A 17,090-nucleotide genomic window follows, 5' to 3' on the forward strand; every position below is an offset into this window, starting at 1 on the left:
TGGTAGGATGTAGTTCAGAATTCCCTGGGTTTAATACCTAGTAGTGCCAGCAAGGGGTGGGGGGTGGGGCAAAGAAATGCTTTGCATTTAGGAAGAGAAGTAGAGAAAGTTAAAATGTATGTAGTCCAGGCTGGTCGTGAATTCACTGGGTAGTCCAGGCTGGTCTGGAACTCACATAATCCTCCTCGTTCAGCCTCCCAACTGCTGGAATAACTGGCAAGGGTCACAGCACATTTTGGAAAGCTGTTACAAAAACTTACTAGACACCAGACAGAATAATTCATTGGAGAGTATTCGTTAAGGAAAATTCTGAGAAGTTTGGTTCTGTTGTTTGTTTCTTGTTTTCTTTTTTCCCAACAGTAATAGAAATAGTATCATAGTACAGCTTGTATATATACAAGTTTTTATATGTATATCTTTTTATTATTTGGTGCTGGAAATTGAGCAAGGGCCTTGCATAAATAAACTAAGCATGTACTGTACTACTGAGTTATACCCCCAGCCAAGATGTCTATCTTAATGGGCAGAAAATAACATTCACATTGCTTAACACATCTCCTCAGTTTTATTTATTTATTAAACTAGTTTTGAACTAATTTTATATTCACAGGAAGGTATAAAGAAAAACAAAGAGGCTGCATTTGTCTATCACCTTGCCTTCTCTGATGTTAACATCTTATATTATCACAGTACAATATCAAAACCAGTGGTACAGTCCTCAGCATATTTGGATTTTACCAGATCTACGGGCACTTACGTGTTTTTGTGTGTGTCCGCATATAATTTTTATTACATGTATAACATTTTTATATTAAGGAACTTGACTGTACCATCACCATTCAACATGTTACCCATTTATATGCACATCTGCCTCCCACACATATCACCTGGCAACCACTGATCTGGTCTTCAACTCTGTAATTAATATCATTTCAAGAATTTTTATATATATATATGGATTCATGTAATGTGTATCCTTTTGAGTTATTTTGTTTTTGAAAATACGTGTTTTTATTTCAGGGCATTTTAACACTATGCACTTTTGCTTACTGATGATTTAAGCAGTGAAAGTTCGTATTTTATTCTTATTCAGTAGGTTTAACTTGCCAACATGTAAGTCATGCTGTCAGTGTGAATCATGTGAAGAAAGCAATAGCTGAGAGTCTATGGTCAGTTTGTTCAGAATGTTTAAAAGACAGAAGATTCTACGATGGACAACCAGTACTTCCTTCAGATATTTGGTTGTGCCTTAAGTGTGGTTTTCAGGTAAGAAAAGTGTTACCTGTGTGTCAGTATGTTTTATATTTTCCTTAAATACTAAGAGTTGGAAACTTGGTCATGCATAGGACTTATGATGAATTTACTCCATATTTAGAGTGAGACTCTCCAAGAACAAACTTACGTTTAAGGTAAAGTATGATGTGTGTTATTCTCAGAAGGTAATTGTGTGTAGTTCATAAATCCTTTGAAAAGGGACTCCCACCTACTTGTAGTAGCCCTCATATCTGGACCTGCCTTTATCTTTTGTATTTACTTAAGAAGTAGATCTGACTCTTTTTTTTTTTGGTACTGGGGTTTAAACTGAGAACCTTGCACTTGCGGGATCTGACTTTTTAGATTCATTTTTTTCCCTCTCAAAAAGGATTATTCTGCTTTGTTTTTGCAAAATAATTAGTGTTAGAGTTTAGAAATTTTATCTATAATGAAAATTTTTTCTAGTCAAATTTAAAGTATATACTTTAAAAAAAGAAAACAAGAGGAATCTATCTCCAGGTAGAAAGTCTAGAGGTAGGGCCAATTTGGTTCACTTAATTCAAGAGAAACAACATTAAAAACAAGTTTCTGCCAGAGATGGCAGTACACACTTGTAATCTCGGCCCTCAGGTGGCTGAGACAGGAGTATTGAGGGTGAATTGGAGGCTACCCTGGGCCATATGGTGAGTTCAAGGCCAGCCTGAACTACACAGTGAGACCCTATCTCAAAAAAAAAAAAAAAAAGAAAGAAAGAAAGAAAAATGAGATTTTTGCTATTTTTCTTCAGTGTAGTCCCTAACTTCGTAGTTCAAAATGACTGAAGAAGCTTCAGATGTTGCGTGTCACACAGCAATCCCCAAAGCCCATAAAGAGAGGAAATTACATACAACTCCCCCAGAAAGTCCATCAGACTTTCTTTCTCTCATGTTGGTGAACCAGCATTTCTTTAGTTTCATCAGTGAGGGGAATTACCATAGTTAATCTGTGCTTCATTCATTCTCCATGAGTTGGGTTGGAGCTGTGTACAGGACTGGGAAAAGTGTATTTGGGAAAGAGGCTGTACTGGCCTACCTGGATGCTTAGTGTCCCACCATGTTCAACACAGCCTGTAGACATTTGTAAGTAATAGAGAGGTTAGCTTTGCTTTTGATTGTTTTAGGTAAATACTATATAATGAAAAGTAAATTCAACTCTTTGTAGAGATTAATAGAAATCTGTATTGCTTTCTGAAATGTTTCCCTCTTGCTTGAAATTAAAAATAACTTTTTCAGTATATTTGAGTACAGTTCAAGTTTTGATTGATTTGAAACAAACTTACTTTGTTCACTTCCAGGGATGTGGTAAAAACTCAGAAAACCAGCATTCACTGAAGCACTTCAAGAGTTCCAGAACAGAGTCTCATTGTATTGTAATTAATCTGAGCACATGGATTATATGGTAAGTTATATTTTGTTAGTACTTTTGTCCATCAAAAAACAAAACAAAACAAAAACAAAAATATCTTTTTTTTAACCTTACAAGATAAAATAAAGATGTTATACCAATTTATGCATTTTTTAGCCTGAACACAATCTATAGGATAATTTAAGAAAATTAATGTTACCCATGAATATAAAGTTTAAGTTAGGAAAAAAAATCTAGTTTTAAAAATCTAGTTTTCTCTCTACCTTTCTCTAATATTTTATTTGTACCATAAATAAAAATTCCATCTAGTTTCTTTTTCATAAATAATGAACTTTCTAATATAGAATTCCAAAATTCTGTCAGAGGAAGATACTTGAAGCAGTCATGTGGTTTGTGATTTTCTAGAGGGAACAGAAGGCCTCTGCCTAAGTAGTTCATAAAAACTTACCAGGTGTGATGGCATACTCCTGTAGTCTCAGTACTCTAGAGGCTGAGGCAGGAGGATTGCTATGAGTTTGAGGCCAGTCTGGACTACATAGTGAGACCCTATTTAAAAAAATCAAACAATTTCTCAGGTGCTTTTAGCACTTTACCTGGGTGAAAACCTAGTCCCATCATTTTAGGTGTAAAAAAATCTAAACATTATTTACTTTTTTTGGATTATAAGTAAAAAGTAAAAATCTAAGCACTAAAAACAAGGTATGTGTATGTCTATGTTCTTTGTGTTGCTGGGATTGAACACAGGACCACTCTGTCACTGAACTACATCCCCACCTTTTTTATTTTTTACTTTGAGACAGGGTCTTGCAGGGGTGCCCAGGCTGGCTTCAGACTTTCATTCTCTTGCCTCAGCCCTGTCCCTTCTCCAGGTAGCCAGCAGTTGAGATTACAGGCCTGCATCATCAAGCCCAGCTGAAACGAGTTTTTTGATTCCCTAGATTCTGAGTAGCATGCTACGCTGTTCCTGCATCATATGTAGACATTATCATAAAATGTTCTTTCTGTGTTTTACAAGAGTAATTTTCTAATTGGAATTTCTGGACTCCTAAAGTTCCTTGAATGCATTTTCAGGAGTCCTCAAGCTTTTTTTTTTTTGGTACCGGGGATTGAACTCAGGACCTTGTGCAAGGCAGGCATGGTGCCCCTGAGCTAAACCCACGGCCCTCCTCAAGCTTTCTTTAAGGCAGACATTTCACCTTTGTGTTTTAGTTCAGGTTTCTAAAATTAATGCAAGGGAATTTTGGCTCGTAGAATTTAATACTTTCCTCTAATTTGATATGGTCGTAGGGGTCTGGTGTTTACTGCACTTATGTTTTTGTTGTTACTGGGGTGTGTGAGGAAGGAACGGAGAGAATTTAATGTGTAAATACTGTGTTGGAGGCAGGGAAAAAGATGATGGCAGGGTGACGTCATAGTGTGGTAGCGCAATAAATATTTTCCTGTAGTGGTCTCAGACTCTGGGGTACGTCAGAATTACCAGGAAGACTATTAAGGCAGATTGCTGGATCCCAGGCCTAAAGGTTCCAATTTCGTGGTTCTGGATGTGTCCTGAGAATTTGCACATCCAGCAAATTCCTAAGTGTTAACCAGTACTGCTGTCTGTGGGTCACGGTTTGAGAACCACGGAAGTAAAAAAGTTGGCAGAATAGGACACACACATGTAAATACCAAATAGTTTCTTTGGTCTGAGAAACTAAAAGTGTAAATAAGGATCAAAATGTATAATAGTTAATGTGAAATAGGAAGAAAAGGTCTAAAAGGGTAGAGGAAGTGTGAGGGGTAGGGGAAAAGAAAGAAGGGAAAGGAAAAAATATGAGAAAAGGAAAAAATAGGAACAAAGCCTCTGTAAATAGGGGGTGTGGGATTGAAAGGAGAGCAGGGGCATGGGGAAAAAATAAGAATCAAGATACATCATGTAAAGGTATAAATCTTGATGAATGTCATCATATTGTATGTCTAAAATGTACCAATAAACTTAATTAAAAAAAAAAAAAAAGAAGGGGGCCAGGGATTTAGCTCAGTGGTCTGCTCCTTGCCTCACAAGCACAAGGGACCAAGTTCAATCCCTGGTACCAAAAGAAAAAAAAAAAAAAGTTGGCAGAATTAAGTGGCACTTGGGAGAATAGGGTCATATCAAGTGAATCTGTGCCAGAATTTCTGTAAGTTTTGTATGGGTGGCGATTTAATTTTCAGCAAATAAGTCTTACCCATAAACTATAAACAAATAATAAATATAAATAAATAATAAACTAAAGAAGCTGTATCTTTACCATTTCTCTTCTGTCACTTAGTAATCAAGATAAAATTCTTGCAATTATTTTATCCCTTTTTAAAAATCTTATTTTATTTTTTAACAAAAACAGACAAAATGGCGTAATGGATTCCTCTATACCTATTTCCTGCTTTTGGACAATTATAAACTTACAGCAAATCTTATTTTATCTAGGTCAGGTTCTTAGTACTATTGATGTTTGTGGTAATTCTTTGTTGTGATCATCTTTGTTGTGCTGTTGTCTAGTTTATAAGATGTTTAGAAGCAACCCTGTCCTCTACCCGCTGGATGCCAGTAGCAGCCAGGAGTTACCAAAGTGTCTCTAAGCATTGGGAAAAGTTCCCATGGGGACAAAATCATATTTATTGAGAATCCCTGACATACCTTTACCTGCTTCTCCCTTCCCATTGCAGTTATTTTGACACCTCTCCCTCATCTTTTACATCTCTTTACTGCTTTTCCCTGCAGATAATATGAAATATGTCCACTTCTCTGCATATTCTTGATGCTATACTGATCTGTTTCTATTCCTAATGCCCTCTAGTCTAGTTTATCACATTCTTCAGAATGATGTTTTTAAAATATAATTTGTGTTGTATCATTGACTTGCTTAAAATGTCCTTCATGGCATTTCATTACGCATAAGGTGAACTGCAGGACTTTCATTTGAACTATGAAGCTCTGTACAACCATCTCAAAAAGCAACAAAAAAATAAAGATGAAAGTGGTCACATACCAGCTTTTGTTTCCTAATATGTAAAATTATTGAAAGTACTGTCATGATATTTGACTTAAATTTATGTTTTTCAGGTGTTATGAATGTGATGAAAAATTATCAACACATTGTAATAAGAAGGTTTTGGCCCAGATAGTTGATTTTCTTCAGAAACATGTTTCTAAAACACAAACAAGTAAGTTAAACAATTGCTAAAGGAATTTATATTAATAATACTTTATACTTCACATAAAAGATTCATAAATTCATAGAGTGCTTTAGATTTTACCGTGACATCTTATTCTGTAATTGGAGTAAAGATCTTGCAATGGTTAAATCTTTTTTTGTTTGTTTGTTTGTTTTAGGGGGGGTAGTTTGATACAGAGTCTTGCTATGTAGCCCAGGCATGCCTCCAACTAGTGATGAACCTCCTGGTTCAGCCTCCTGAGTGTCGGAATCACAGGTGTGCACCCCGACAGTTGACTTGTTTTTCAAGACAGTCTCATGATGTAGTTCAGTCTGTCTTTGAAATGACAATGTAGTGCTGGTTGGCCTTGAACTTGCAGTGATCTTCCTGCCTCTACCCAAGTGCTGGGATTACAGGCTGGCAGTTTTGGTTAATCTTGTCATCATCATTGGTGTGAGAGATGTCTAGGAGATTAGTAAAGCACACTTCTGCACGTGTCTGAGTGGGTTGTGAGGCATGACTTTGGTGTCTTAGTTACCTTTGTCATTGCTGAGACAAAATACCTGACACCCAAAGTAAAAGGAGGAAAGGTTTATTGTAACTCACAGTTTGTAGAGGTTTTAGTCTGTAGTTGGCAGACTCCAGGGCAGGGTGGTGTGTCAGAGGGTCATCACAGGGGAGACATAGTCCATTGGATGGCAGATAGCAGCAAGCAGCAGAAGCAGCAGCGAAACCTCCCCTTATATGATATCCAGGTTACACCACACCGAGGCTGGGCCTTCCTGTTGTCCATATCCAGAACTATGCTAAAGCCATATATCATATATCAGCCATAGGTGGACTGATATAGTAATCACACCCCTCTAATCCCAGCATCATACCCTTAATCCCAGCATCTCATATCCTTGACAATGTAGTGCTGGTTGGCCTTGAACTTGCAGTGATCTTCCTGCCTCTACCCAAGTGCTGGGATTACAGGCTGGCAGTTTTGGTTAATCTTGTCATCATCATTGGTGTGAGAGATGTCTAGGAGATTAGTAAAGCACACTTCTGCACGTGTCTGAGTGGGTTGTGAGGCATGACTTTGGTGTCTTAGTTACCTTTGTCATTGCTGAGACAAAATACCTGACACCCAAAGTAAAAGGAGGAAAGGTTTATTGTAACTCACAGTTTGTAGAGGTTTTAGTCTGTAGTTGGCAGACTCCAGGGCAGGGTGGTGTGTCCATTGGATGGCAGATAGCAGCAAGCAGCAGAAGCAGCAGCGAAACCTCCCCTTATATGATATCCAGGTTACACCACACCGAGGCTGGGCCTTCCTGTTGTCCATATCCAGAACTATGCTAAAGCCATATATCATATATCAGCCATAGGTGGACTGATATAGTAATCACACCCCTCTAATCCCAGCATCATACCCTTAATCCCAGCATCTCATATCCTAGATCCAAGCGCCTCCAAAAAGGCATTATGGGGACATGGATATAAGCCATCACATTTGGGGACCGAGTGTGCCACCTTTCTGTCTTGATTTTCCACTTTCTGCTTCTGACTGCTCTGAGCTGAGCAGCTTCCTCTGCTGTGATGTTTCTTCCTTAAAGCCAGCTAACCACAGACAAACCTCTGAAGCTGTGAGCCAAAATAAACTCTTCATTTAAGTTGTGTCAGGTATTTTGTCCCAGGAATGGGAAGGTGATTAATGCAGCTATTAAACATTCTTGGCAATCTCATAATGTTGTCTTGTGATGCATTTCCATAACCAGTATGAAAGGTGAAGTATGAGTCACTGGATGATGGGCTTTTAAATTGCACAGCCCTAAATTGCATTTGGTTCCCCCACTTACTGGCTGTGAGAACTCTGTCTTGTGAGGTTGTTGTGAGGCTTAGAGATACATTATGTAAAGATGTAGAAATAATGTATGTAAAAACACATGCATGATGCCTGACACCTATTTCATGATGCTTAAAAAGGTCTCTGTTAGTATTTACTACATAACTGCACTTCAATTCTGATACCAAATATCTGGAACTTGGCCAGCCTTCATGGTTAAGGACTCTAGTTGTGCACAGGACTGCTCTCACTGGAGACGACAGCCATCCTCTTCAAGTTTCCAGCCCACTGTATTTATGGCTAACCAGCTACAAATTTGGTAGTTCCCATGATTTCTTCACATTTGACAATTCACTAAAATAATTTGGAGAGCTCAGGAAAGTGCTGTGTTTAAAACTGTTTTGTTATAGCAAAAAGGAATACAATCAGCCAAAAGAAGAGACACATATGGCAAGGTCTGAGAGCGTCCCAAATATGAAGCTTCTGTGTCCACTCCACAGGGAGTGAGGACCTTCACCCCCAACACACACACTACGTAACAATGTGCAGGGAGTATCATTAACCAGGGAAGCTCTGGCATTGAGAATTTTACTGGGTAAGCATGATTGCTTGAATCACTGCAGTATCCCTGCTCAGCCTTCAGTATCCCTACTCCAATCCCATGGTTCAGCTTTCTGGCCTGGCTCCCATGCAGATTCATCTTTAGCATAAATTGTCTAGGGCCCCTTGATGAGTGATGTTGTCAACACAAAGTATCCACTGTGACTCAGAGGGCTGACCGTAAGTTAACAAATATTCTTGTCACTGTGGCAACTCTAGAGTACTTGCCAGGAAACTCAAACATAGGTCAAGAAAATAATTTATTATATGACAGTAATGTATTATGTATTATGCACATTGTTGACTATATGTTACATATGTGTTAATAGAAAGTGAGAACCTTTAGAGAGCAAGGTTCTTCATCCAAAAAAATAAATGCTTTCCACATGCCAGGTATCATACTTATTCAGTATTGAGTAGTGAAAAAAAGTAATTTTATCTTGCAGAGCTTGCAGTATTGGGGTCTAGCATATAGTGAGGAAGCCAAAAAATGAACAAATATATAAATTCTGGTAAGTGTTGCACTGGAAAGATTGCACTGATAGGTAATGTTCTATTAGTCACAGTGGTGGAGAGAAGCCAGTATGACTGAAGTAGTTTGTTAGGAGGGAATAGAATGAGATGCAGGTATAAGGTGGGCAGACAAATCATCAAGGAGTTTCAGGAATTACATGGCAAAAAATATTTAATTATAAAGTGTACTGGAAGTTAGTAAAATGTTTTAAGCAGGCACTATCAGAGTTGTTTCAATTCATGATTTTTAAAAAAATAAAGATAACTGATTAGTACATGGAGAATAGACTATAGGGGTTCAGAGTAAAGGTGGAGAGATGGTTACAAAGGTTAAAGGAGGTTATGGTGGCAGGTTAGGTGAGAGACTAGTAAAAGCTCTGGTGGAAGGTGAGGTGGGGGGAGTGGGTGGAATTAAGTATAATCCTCAGGATTTTGACTGAGCAAGTAGATGAGTGGGAGTGAATGGATAAATTAAGTTTGAGATGCCTTTGAAGCAGAATTGAACTTCTTAGATGGTGGCATCCAAAACTGAATAGTCATGTAAAAATATAATTGTCCAAAAAAGGAAGAACATAGTCACCAGTTGTATTTTCTATAGATCAATGTGTAGCTGTCCTTGTTAGCTGTCTCAGGAATGAGATGATAATAGTGAAGAAATTGGACAAGCTAGAGGAGGTAAACCCAGGTTCCTGAACAGCAAAAGAGATTATTAATTTTATCACTCATTCCTTTACTTATAAAACATACATTTGTTGAATTGTTTCGGGCATGCCAGTCATAGCTCCAATTCTGCTCCAATAAAGAGCCAGGTAAATATTGGCTCTCTATTATGTCTGTTCCTTTTATGTCTGTGGAAAAAACATTTGACACCAGAAGTTAGTCTCATGTTGTCTCCTAAAAATGGCACTTTTCTTTCTGTCTGCTTTTGGAGGGGGCTATAACAAGAAAATACACAGGTATATACTATAATGCCATGGGTGATGAAAATACAATTGTACAATTTATTTTCTTTGAATTTGCTATTTGGAGATTTATTGAGGTTAAGAGCTAAGCCAGTCTGATCTCCACTCATTTTTATAGATTTCTTGAGTATTTATTACAGAAAAGATGCTAAGTGAGGTAGCATGGAATGGCATGTTAAAAACATTCAGATTTAACACTCAAAGCTGGGGGTTTGGTGTATTCCTGTAGTCCCAGCACTCAAGAAGCTGAGGCAGGGGGAATCACTGTGAATCTGAGGGCTACATGGTAAGTTCAAGGCTACCCTGAACTATGTAGTGAGACCCTGTCTTATAAAAAAAAAGTCTAATTTATCAAATTTAACATTCAGTCATTAGTGTGTGACCTTGGGCAGATTACATTTATGGGAGCCTCTTTTTCCTTAGCACTTTCTTGTCCTTGTAGTGCTTTAGTAAGTAGAGGTTGGAGGTTCCTTCCCTTAGCAGTCTGAAGATCTGAAAGAAGTTATAAGATAAAAAAGTCATTGAAATGCAAGTAGAAATTGCATTTCTCTTTTATTTATTTAAAAAAACAATTTTAAAGTTTCTATTTTAATTGATGTTCAAAGCTCTTCAGGTATTCAGAGAGGCTTGTGATGTTCACTTGAGAAGAAAAGGAATCTTGAGTGAGCTGGCTTTGAAGCTCATCCTTAAAGGGAGACAGGCAGATAGAGATTAGAAATCTCTTCAGGTTCTGGGAAGCACTAATGTAAAGTTTAATTCTTTAATTGTGTTTGTGGAACTAATGACTAGCCCCTGGGATGGTGGGAAGTGGACCCAAGGTAATTTGAGTCTTCAAAGTCAGAGTAACACATAGTTCTTAACAGTTTCCAGAAGTTCTAGGGCAAAATGGCCTCACCTTTGTGGGCCAAGTGACACAATCTCTCAGGAAAGTTTGATTTAAAATAAGATCTCTTGGGAGTTTAGGTTAATAATCTGCCATGGTTTGGTATGAAGCTTCAACAACATTTTATAAAATACTTGAATATCAAATATAGAAGTTTGTAAGAATATTGAATATAATTTTGTTATTTTAAATGATAATCGTGATGACTCTCCCCATGTAAAAATGCCTATATATGATTGTTCAAGAGGAATATGAAGCTGTTATATTGTACAGGGGTGGGAGGATAAGAGAGTTTTTTTGTATTTTTGTACTTAGTAAAAATAACTGAGGAGAAAGCTGAACCTGTACCTTAAAAACATTTTAAAATTACTCTGCTGCCCTAATTTCATTTCTAATGCATGTAACAAAGCTTATTTACATAGCACATTTAGGCTAATGTCCTGTCCACCTCAAAAAACAAATAGCTTGTTGAATCTTAAACTTTTGAACTTAGTATCCCTTTAGACTAAAAAAATTACTCAGCATTCAAAGATCTTTAGTTATGTAAGTTATATCTGTCAATATTTATCATGATAGAAATTAAAATTAAAAATTTTGGATCTTTGTTCACTGAAAAATAACAGTAGGGCTGAGGATGTAGCTTAGTGGCACTGCACCTGCCTGGCAAGTGCAAGGCCCTGCGTTCAATTACCAGTACTTAAAAAAAAACAAAACAAACTTGAAAGATAACAAAAATCCCATGATACAAATAACATATTTTATTTTTTCTCCCCTTCCCACCCTTCCACTCCCCTTTTCTTTTCTTTTTTAGTAGTATTGGGGATTGAACCTAGGTCCTTCACATTTGAGTTACATTCCCAGCCCTTTTATTATTATGATTTTATTTTATGACAGGTTCTTGCCAAGTTGCCCAGTCTGGGCTTGAACTTGTGATTTCCCTGCCTCAGCCTCCTAGAGTGCTGGGATTACAGGAGTGCACGATGCCATCCAGCTCTACTGAGCTCTCATTATCTTTCTTGAAACTGTATTCTTTTTGAACTTTGGCACCCTTCTTTCTCATGGCTAGTCAATAAATACTTGTTAATTGGAATGTGAAGTTTTTACTGAAGGAGAAAATAGGTAAGCTTTACGTTTACTCCCAACCCCCTGAATATAAATACCAAAATTTTTATACGTTCGTTCATTCAGTCTTTTAATATATTTGAGTTTCTACCTTTTGCTAGGTGCTCTACTAGATAAATGTTGGAGATGCAGTCCAGTTTCTGTCGTCTGTCTTGTTGGTTTCATGAGGGATACAGACAAGTCATGCTTAGTTGTTAATATTTCAGTAGTGCTGTGATGAGCTAGTACAGGGGTTAATGGAAGCACCTTGTAAATTGCATCTAACCTAGACTAAGAGAGCCAGGGAAATTTTATTTAGAAAATTCCCTTCTACGGAGCCAATTACTGAAAGATATCTAGAAATTACTAGGCACAAGGGAAAGAAATGTGTTTCCTTTCAGTGAGTAGCTGGCTGATGAAAAAGCCTAGTAAGTTTAGGGAATTCTATGAAGCAGAAAGGTTGGGTTTTGTGATACTGAGGGATAACGAGAGGTGAGCGTCCAAAAGTAAGTGGGAACAGATGTTTAAGAGCCTTGTAAGTTAAGAGTTTGTCCTGAAGACACTGAGGAACCACACTTAGGTTTTAAGCAGATAAGTGGATGGTCAGTTTTGCATTTTAGATACTGACTAGTAGAAGACAGATGGGAAACAAACTCCCCCCATCTGTCTGTCTGTCTGTCTGTCTCTCTCTCTTTCTCCCTCTCCTTCTCTCTCTGCCCCTTTGTCTCTGTCTGTGTTTCTTACTTTCACCCTCTCTCCCTCCTGCCTGTTTATTCTAATAATAATTTATCATATAATTAAATCTTTCTAGGGCTAATGATTAACTGGAAGTTAGGGTTTGAGGATAAAATGGTGAACTTAATTACTAACTGGTTTCAAGGTAGGAGGATTATGGGGAAGCAAATTTTTCCTTTTAAAGATGAGATTTCTTAAACAGGACATGGTGGTGCACGCCTGTAATCCCAGCACTTGGGAGGCTGAGGCAGCAGAATCGCTTCGAGTTTGGGGCTAGCCTGAGCTACACAGTGAGTTTAAGGCCAGGCTAAACTAACAGCAAGATCCTATATCAAAACCAAAAATAAAATAAAGATAAAATTTTTCATAGGAAAATGGATACAAATTGAAGATGTACTCCTAGGTGAAATAAATAAGGCACACATATGTAAATACCGAATAGTTTCTCTGGTGTGGAACAATCTGCAATGATACATAAGATCCTAGTAAGATTACTGACATTGAGAAATGGGAACAAAGGAGCTAAAGATGTAGGGAAGGTGGGATGGGTAGGGGAAGTGTAAAAAGGGAAAAGAAAAAAAATGAGATAATGAAAAGATGGAAATAAAGTGGTTGTAGATGGGGAGGGGAGGAGGGGGTGAAGGGAGGGCAGGGACAAGGGGAAAAAATGAGAACCAAGACTTGTCATGTAAAGGTACAAGATCCCAACAATGAATGTAACTGTACTGTATCCCTAAAATGTTCCAATAAACTCAATTAAAGCTGGGGGAAAAAAAGATACAATTTTTTTCAGCTATAGAAATGGACAAATTACATTAATGCCACATGACTGGCTTAGGTAATTGCATTAAGCAGTGGAGATGAAGCCCAGTGCAGGTTCCCAGAAGAATGCTTACAGCTGTGTAGATTTTACATCTGATGTTAACATTTGCATGAAAAAACAACAACAAAAAATCCCTCTGCTCTTGCATCCCTACACATGATGAAAAGGTCATATATACTACATGATTGAAAGGGAGCAAGTATACTATTCCTGTGAGAGCCAACCAGAAACACGTATTATTAAAAAATAGACCACAAACCTGGGGATAGTAAAAAGATAAGTGGTTGCCAGAGGAGGGAAAAATGAATAGGCACAGCACCAAGGATTTTAGAGCAGTGGAACTACTCTGTGTGATGCTATAAGGATTGATACATGTCACGCATTTGCCCAGATCCATGGGATGCATAGTGGTAAGAATGAACATAATGCACACTGTGGACTTTGGGTGGTACTGGTCATCAGTGTACATTCATTGTGTACAATAAATGAACCATTCTGGTGGAGGAGGCTATTCCTGTGTGGGGTAGGAGATATATGCCTTAATTTTGCTGTGAACCTAAAAGCTACTTTAAAAAAAATATATATATTTTTAAAAAGTGAGCCATGTTCTCTGAAAGGCTCAAGAAATATGCTGTTTCAATAGTCTTGTATATGTCACCAAAATATTCTACAAATATTTATAAATTGTAAGAATTTCTGATAACACAATATTATTAAGTTAGATTTTTTTTTTTCTTCTGGTACTGGTGATCCAACACAGGACCTGGTGCTTGCCAAGCAGGCAGGATGCCACTAAGCTAAGTCCCTGGCCAGTATTTGCTTGTATTTTGTGAACTAGGCAGGTGATTGCCAGAGCAGTACACTCATAATGTTCGCTCATATTATAAACATTTCACTCATAATGTCAATACTGATGCAATATCATTTTTAACAAGATTAAAGAGAGTATATTCTGTTAAGTTCATTAAGCTAATGCTTTGGTATAGAAAAAATAGAGTTATGTTCTTTTGGTTTTATAAAGTTTACATTTTTGTATCTTTTTAAAAAAGATAAAACAAAGCTGGGCATGGTGGCGCACGCCTGTAATCCCAGCACTTGGGAGGCTGAGGCAGGAGGATCGCTGTGAGTTCGAGATCAGCCTGGGCTATGTAGTGAGTTCCAAGTTAATCTCAACTATACAGTGATACCCTGTCTCAAAAAACCAAAAAAAAGATAAGACAAGTGGTATGTTTGGAATCAAACTATTGTGAGGATAACTGACATTGTGACCTTTTATAGTAGCAATTTGAATATGGTTTTATACTTTAAAAAAGTAGGTAATATGGTTTATTCTGCTACAGAGCAGCAGTGGTAGTCCTAAGAAATTTGCATTTTCAAAAATGAGCACTAAAATTAAGATGTGTTACGTACATGTACCAACTCTCCATGATGAATGTAATCATTAAGTACTACAAGTGTACTAATAAAAATGAAAATTAAAATGAATTTAAAAACTAGCTATTTTCATGTAGACGAGGGATTGAGACTAAAAGATAATAGATGTTTAAAAAACCTAAATTTTATATCTAGAATTTCTCCTCTGAAATACACAACCCCAAAAAATTATCTGAATGACTGTTTTCTCAGTTCTCCCAAAGATGGTTCATAAGCTGTACCCTTCCAGATGTGAGGGGAGAAGTTAATTGCATACAGTGAATGCCTAGGGCATCAGAGCTTAATTTTTTGATAAGCCATTTGAATAGGACTGCCATAAAATATAACTAAGAAAGTGATAGTTCTCCCTTCCCTTCAAATACTGAAGGCATCCAGAGGTGATTATATATACTGTATCTTTTGTTTGAGAGTAATGGGCCATTCCTTTCATATCACCACTAGGCTTTCATTGGTGTCCTGAGTTGTTACATCATTTTTGAACCTAATCCATCATTTATTAGAATGAATGGGATCTTAACGTTTGCATATGAATTCTGAATCCAGGCTGTGTGGGTTTGAATTTTATTTCTAACTCTAGCAGGGTGCTTCTATTTGATGTAGAATGAGGACAATTATCAGAGGTGGTAATGGCCTCAACTACTTACTTTAAATAAGTAAGCTGCAAAATAGCTTAATTTTTCCTTGCCTATAGGAGAAAAAGAACCATTGTCCCCTTCTAGTTTAACTAAAGCAATTAAAAAAGACTAACATTTTTCTAGAAAAGAGAGATCTAAATATATTACTTGAGAACAAATCCACCATTGGTTATTTAATTTTCTTCTGTGACAAACAAAGCTGGATCTTTGTGTACTTGCTCTTCTATTTTGTAGGTTGAATTTTTTTTTTTGAGAAAGGATCAATTTTATTTTTAAAAACTATTTTTATTGGAACATTACAAATTCATAGTGATCGTATTCATCACAGGGAATTTGTACTCGAACATAATGATGTATCTTGACTCTTTTTTCCCTAATCTCCCCCACTCCCTTCAACTACTCACTATGTAGCCCAGTCTGGCCTACAACTTGATGTGATCCTCCTGCCCCAGTCTCCCATGTGCTGGGATTACAGGTGTGCACCACCATGCCCTGCAGGAAGAGGAGAATTTTTAAAGTGAATATGATCTAAAATATTTGCACTGCCAGACAAAGCTTTATTGTGTCTACAAACAAAAACCACACATATGTATAAATATGTCAAATAATTAAAAGACTGACTCGTACACCCTGCTTTTCAACTAGAATTTTAACTCTTAGCAGTTAGTGAACAAACGTACATGTATACTTTCTGAATGTTTTATTGACATGTTGTCATAAATTTCAAGCTTAACATCTCTGTCTTGCTTATCATGTATCAATTCTTTATATTCCAGTCAGAAATCATAAACAAATATAAGTAGTTATACTTAGTGGTTCATAAAGTACCTGGCATACAGTGAACATTTGATAAATGAATTTAAATTGTTCTATACTACAAATAAACTACTTAGTAAAAATGTTTGCACTTTTATTTATTTTAAAGTTTTTTTTTTTGCTTTTGTTTTTGAGATAGGGTCTTTCTATGTAGTTCAGGCTGGAATTGAACTCACTGTGCTTTGGTTTAAAAGGTGAAAGATTTATGTGATCTGAAGAGAAACAAGAGTATGTGCTTTGTTAAAACTTTTTTTTTTCTTTTTTTTTTGGTACTGGGGATTGAACTCAGAGCCTTGCGCTTGTGAGTCAGGCGGCAGAACCACTGAGCTAAATCCCCGGCCTACACTTGTACTTTAGATCACTGTTTAGCTCTTAGTATGTTATTCTGTTTTGTAGTTAAATTATCTGATCTGCTTAATATTCCAGTCTTATAATGTTAGTTTGGAATATTCTCTCAGTGACTCACATGTAAAAGTCAACAGACAGACTCTTGCCACTTGTGTGAGGTGCCTATTTAACCATGAGATAAACTGTTTTTATTGCCATTGCCCTGTGGATATGCTCTTTCTGGCAGCGATGTCCATATTTGGTGGCTGTGCTTGGAGAGCCAGGTGGTGCTGAAAAGCCTCGCACAGCGAAGCGTGGATACATCTAGGTTTGACATTTGTCATCCCTTATTGCTGAAGGGAAAGGGAAAATCTGTTTTTCCATATGTGTGTGCTTTTTTTTTGCCTGCAGTTTTGTCCAGATGGTCTTATGAACATTGTTTACTTTGGGATGCTATCCCAGACATTTTAAAACCTAATGGGTAAATATGGTACACAGATAGGTAAATTATTTGCAAATTATAGTTTTTAAAATACCACTTGTTTTTGTAAGATCAGAATATGATTTTGGGGTTGTTTTTCCAAGTGAATTATATATATAT

General features: G+C 37.1%; 1 protein-coding gene across 4 annotated transcripts in view; it reads left to right on the plus strand.

The window, feature by feature from the left end:
- Usp45 (ubiquitin specific peptidase 45) overlaps nt 1–17,090 on the plus strand; it is a 60,091-nt gene that overhangs the window by 4,280 nt on the left and 38,721 nt on the right. For 3 of the 4 annotated variants that reach the window (XR_004517167.1, XM_010637370.3, XM_019209470.2), the window contains exons 3-5: nt 1,094–1,266; nt 2,588–2,691; nt 5,741–5,841. Coding sequence is in view for 3 of the 4 variants with exons in the window: in XM_010637370.3 (XP_010635672.1) it covers nt 1,094–1,266; nt 2,588–2,691; nt 5,741–5,841 (378 nt within the window). In the remaining variant the exon portion in view is untranslated. The remainder of the gene's footprint in view (nt 1–1,093; nt 1,267–2,587; nt 2,692–5,740; nt 5,842–17,090) is intronic. The other variant, XM_010637371.3, reaches the window with a different exon arrangement.

The sequence above is a fragment of the Fukomys damarensis genome, unplaced genomic scaffold, assembly GCF_012274545.1.
Source record: "Fukomys damarensis isolate Sample0158 unplaced genomic scaffold, DMR_v1.0_HiC HiC_scaffold_14, whole genome shotgun sequence".
Classification (NCBI taxonomy): Eukaryota; Metazoa; Chordata; class Mammalia; order Rodentia; family Bathyergidae; genus Fukomys; species Fukomys damarensis.